The 3948-nt window shown below is 56.2% G+C and overlaps 1 protein-coding gene across 1 annotated transcript; it reads left to right on the top strand.

Moving 5' to 3' along the window:
• Positions 1–2702: 2702 nt before the first annotated feature.
• On the top strand, positions 2703–3500 carry GJB5 (gap junction protein beta 5; the record flags this gene model as incomplete). The annotated part of the gene is made up of 1 exon (XM_081088123.1): positions 2703–3500. One exon carries the CDS (start codon positions 2703–2705, stop codon positions 3498–3500), a length of 798 nt encoding a protein of 265 aa, XP_080944249.1.
• Positions 3501–3948: the final 448 nt, after the last annotated feature.

Below are 3948 nucleotides of genomic sequence, written 5' to 3'. Positions count from 1 at the left end.
GTAACTGAAGCTGTGAGAATAGAAGGCCATGGAGAAGCAATCAGAGCAAGAGGAGAGTCTGGAGACCAAGAAGTAAGAGAGGGGAATTTCAGAAATTTCTAGGTTCCTCCCACACAAGGCCAGGGATGGGAGGACAAGCAGGGGGTCAGAGTGGACCTGTGGGTCTCTCCTGAGAGGAAGACAGGATTCTGGGCTCGGCACCCTGGGAGGAGTGAATACTGGGCCACATCCGAGGCAGCCTGGGAAGGTGGAGCCCAGCCAATGGCCTGGCTAAGTGCAGCTCCTCCTCTTCCGAGGCCAGCGACACACCCAGGCTGCAGCACTCTCTCAGGTTCGGTCCCAGGAATGGGCTTCCCCAAACACCCTCTCTGGTTCTGACATGAATTCCGACTGCCTGCGGAGTCCACTGCTGGCTGTCAGGAGCCAGGACCCAGAGAGCCCTGAGGAGTAGCCGCTCAGGTAAGATCATCTGTATCCAAATGGACCCTGTCTCTTGGTACACCTGGCGGACGGAAACCTCTCTGTTGGGGAGTCGAGGAAGGTAGTCGAGGAAGGTGGCCTGGACACGTCCGCCACCCTGGGTCCTGATGGTGGAGAAATAAAGGGCTCCTCCCTGCTCTGCTCTGGGATTTTCCCAACTGAGCAGAGGCGGGAGGCAGGGGCTGAGTGGAGAGGAGCTCACAGGGAAACCAGGAGCTGGGCAAGTGGAGCAGCGCTGCCTGGGCCTGCATGGCCCTACCCGGCCCCACCCGACGTGGGCTGGGCCTCGAACCCCTGGAGACTCAGGGCTGGAGCCTCCTGGTTGTTCCCTGAGAAGCTGCCAGGAGTTCCACCCCCTTTGCAGGACTGAGCAAAGCCCAGCTGATGAGTCAGGGCAGGGGCCCCACTTCCCAGTGAAGGGTGGTGGAGACAGACAGTGGAGAGAGAGAGGGTAGGGAGCGGACACCCCAGCCTCCCTCAGCCAGGACCTACCTGGTGTAGGAGGGAGTGGGCACAGACCAGACACCCAGGCAGCTTTCCAGGAAAGGGGCCCAGCCCCAGAGTGTGGGTCCTGGAGCCAGCCTGCCTGAGTTCCCATCCCAGCTCTGCCGCTCACTAGCTGTATAACTGTGAGCAAATTAATTAACCTCTCTGTGCTCCGCTTTCCTCATCCAGAAATTGGGAATAAAAGTTATCATACCCTTTCCTGCAGTTGCTGCTGCATTGATTCATGCAAAGGGCTCAGAATAGAGCCTAGCGCTGCATAAACACCCAACAAGTACTGGCTCTCACCATTACCCTGCTTGACTACTGCAGGTCCTGGGGGTCAGACAGCCTGGTGACCTTCAGCCGGGACCCGCAGTCAGCAGGGTATTAGGAGCCTCTTAAAGAGAGAGGTTGTGCGGACAAGCTCCTTAGGTCCTGGGGGCCGGCAGGGTGGGACGAGTGCCTGGGCCACTCCCCGCAAGAACCAGCCAGAAGAATTCCAAGAGGGAAAGTGGGTGCCCCTCACTCTGAACAGCAGTCCCATTCCTTACATGGAGGTAAATCTGACTCCTGTGTCTAGCACACCAAACCCGCCAGCAGGAGTAACGAAAGCAGCATTTCCCATGTCGGTGTCTCGACGAGGCGATTCCATACGATGATGACAGTGGATTCTGTGGTCAAAGGAGTCTGGACAATACTGTACACTGAGTGGCCAGATTATTATGACCACCCCATCAGTACTTCACTGACACTTCCAAAAATAGTGAATATTGAAAACTTCCTAAGCAAATACTCTCAAAGTTTTATTATTATTTGCATAACTAATTCACTTCATTGTACTGATGGGGTGGTCCCCCTGTGGGAGATTCACGCTGTGAGTCCATTAGCCTGATCAAGGAAAGGGGCCTATTTCACTTTGCCGAATGCAATGTTTGCCTTCCTTTCTTGAACACAGGTTCCTTTTCCCTCACTACTCCAATAGCCAGCCTATGGGATAGGGTTCCATGGAACACCAGTTTGGTAAACACTGCATTACCAGGCTACTCGAGAAAGCTTATTGTATAAAGAGAGCCGTCGACCCCTACCTTAGGTCTTTCAGGGGGATTGCCATTGGCCTTACTTCAGGTGAGTTGCACCTGAGCAGGACACTGTCTGGATCATTTAACTGAGTGTGAGACCAGGTGGGAGTTTGCGGACAAGTTTCCAGCATCCTCTCCAACGTAATCCTCCAAGTCAAGTAAAAGGCAAAGAGCAGGTTCCCCTCGGGAGGGGCTGCCTCAGAGGAGAGAACAGGGCACAGAAAGGAGAGAAGTCTTCCCAAGGCTCAGCCCCCCGGGGAGGAGGGCCAGGGTTGGATCAGAGGGAGAAGGCAGAATGTCCCACCTACTTAAGCCTTCGCTCTGCAGGACTGCAAGACCAGAGCCACGGGCCCTGAGAGGATTGAGGGGCTCCCTGGACTCACCTTCACCCACTTTTAGGAAAAGAGTTGGGTTCTTCACTTAACTACTTACGCTCAAATCCCTGCTTTGCACCTAATAGTTGTGTAACCTTGTATAACCCCTCTAAACCTGTTTCCTCCATCTGTAAAATGGGTTCAGTGATAGAACCTAGCTCCTCTGGGGCTGTGTGGGTCACATGACATGTTTCTCTCAAGTGTTCACAGTGACTACTTGATAAATGTGGGGGGTTTTTATTATCATTCCCTGCAGCAGCGGCAGCCGACGCCTGGATCCACCATGAACTGGGGGATCTTCGAGGGGCTCCTAAGTGGGGTCAACAAGTACTCCACAGCCTTCGGGCGCATCTGGCTGTCTCTGGTCTTCATCTTCCGAGTGATGGTGTACCTGGTGACAGCTGAGCGTGTGTGGAGTGACGACCACAAGGATTTCGACTGCAACACCCGCCAGCCGGGCTGCTCCAACGTCTGCTATGACGAGTTCTTCCCCGTGTCCCACGTGCGCCTCTGGGCCCTGCAGCTCATCCTGGTCACGTGCCCCTCGCTGCTGGTGGTCATGCACGTGGCCTACCGGGAGGCACGGGAGAAGAAGCACCGAGAGGCAGTGGGGGAGGACGGCGGGCGCCTCTACCCGAACCCCGGCAAGAAGCGGGGTGGGCTCTGGTGGACGTATGTCTTCAGCCTGGTGTTCAAGGCCGGCATAGACATCATCTTCCTCTACGTGTTCCACTCGTGCTACCCCAAATACACCCTCCCTCCTGTGGTCAAGTGCCACGCGGCTCCGTGTCCCAACATAGTGGACTGCTTCATCTCCAAGCCCTCGGAGAAGAACATCTTCACCCTCTTCATGGTCGCCACGGCCGCCGTGTGCATCCTGCTCAACCTGATGGAGCTGGCTTACCTGGTGAGCAAGAGGTGCCGCGAGTGCCTGGCAGCGAGGAAAGCCAGGGCCGCCGGCGCCTCTTCCTGCAAACAGGAGGACCTCCTCTCAGGGGACCTCATCTTCCTGGGCTCAGACACTCACCCTCCTCTCTTACCAGACCTCGCTCGAGACTACGTGAAAAAAACCATCCTGTGAGGGGCTGCCTGCGCTGGGCTGGCAGGGTGGGCCCAGCATGTCACGGGCGCAGCCTTCGCGGTGGGAAGCTCCTGCCACCTGCCCCAGCTGTGTGGCCTTGGGCACTTCCGTTTCCTTCTGTGTGAAATGGAGATGATGAGGCCACCTCATTGAGTTGTTGCTATGAGGAAGAGTTTAATGAGAGACCAGATGTGCAAGCCACTTTCATGTGTGGGGCCCGCGGTCAGGGCTTAATAAAAGTCCACTCCTCCGCTGATTCAAGGTGCCCTTTGGTTCCTCGGCCTTGGTGACCCTTATCGGGTCATTCGGTCCCTCTCTCTGCCCCTGGTCCAGCCAGATGAGAGGCCATCCTCTCCCCCAGAAAGGGTGCCCAGCACTCCTAGGGGTCATGCTGCCTGCTCATGCCTTTAATCTCAGCTGCAGGTTTAGGCCTGCAGAGAGAATGCAT

This window comes from Myotis nattereri (genome assembly GCF_964212035.1).
Source record: "Myotis nattereri genome assembly, chromosome: 3".
NCBI classification, from domain to species: domain Eukaryota; kingdom Metazoa; phylum Chordata; class Mammalia; order Chiroptera; family Vespertilionidae; genus Myotis; species Myotis nattereri.
Note: the sequence above shows the minus strand (reverse complement) of the source record. Positions and strands in the feature narration are given on the sequence as shown.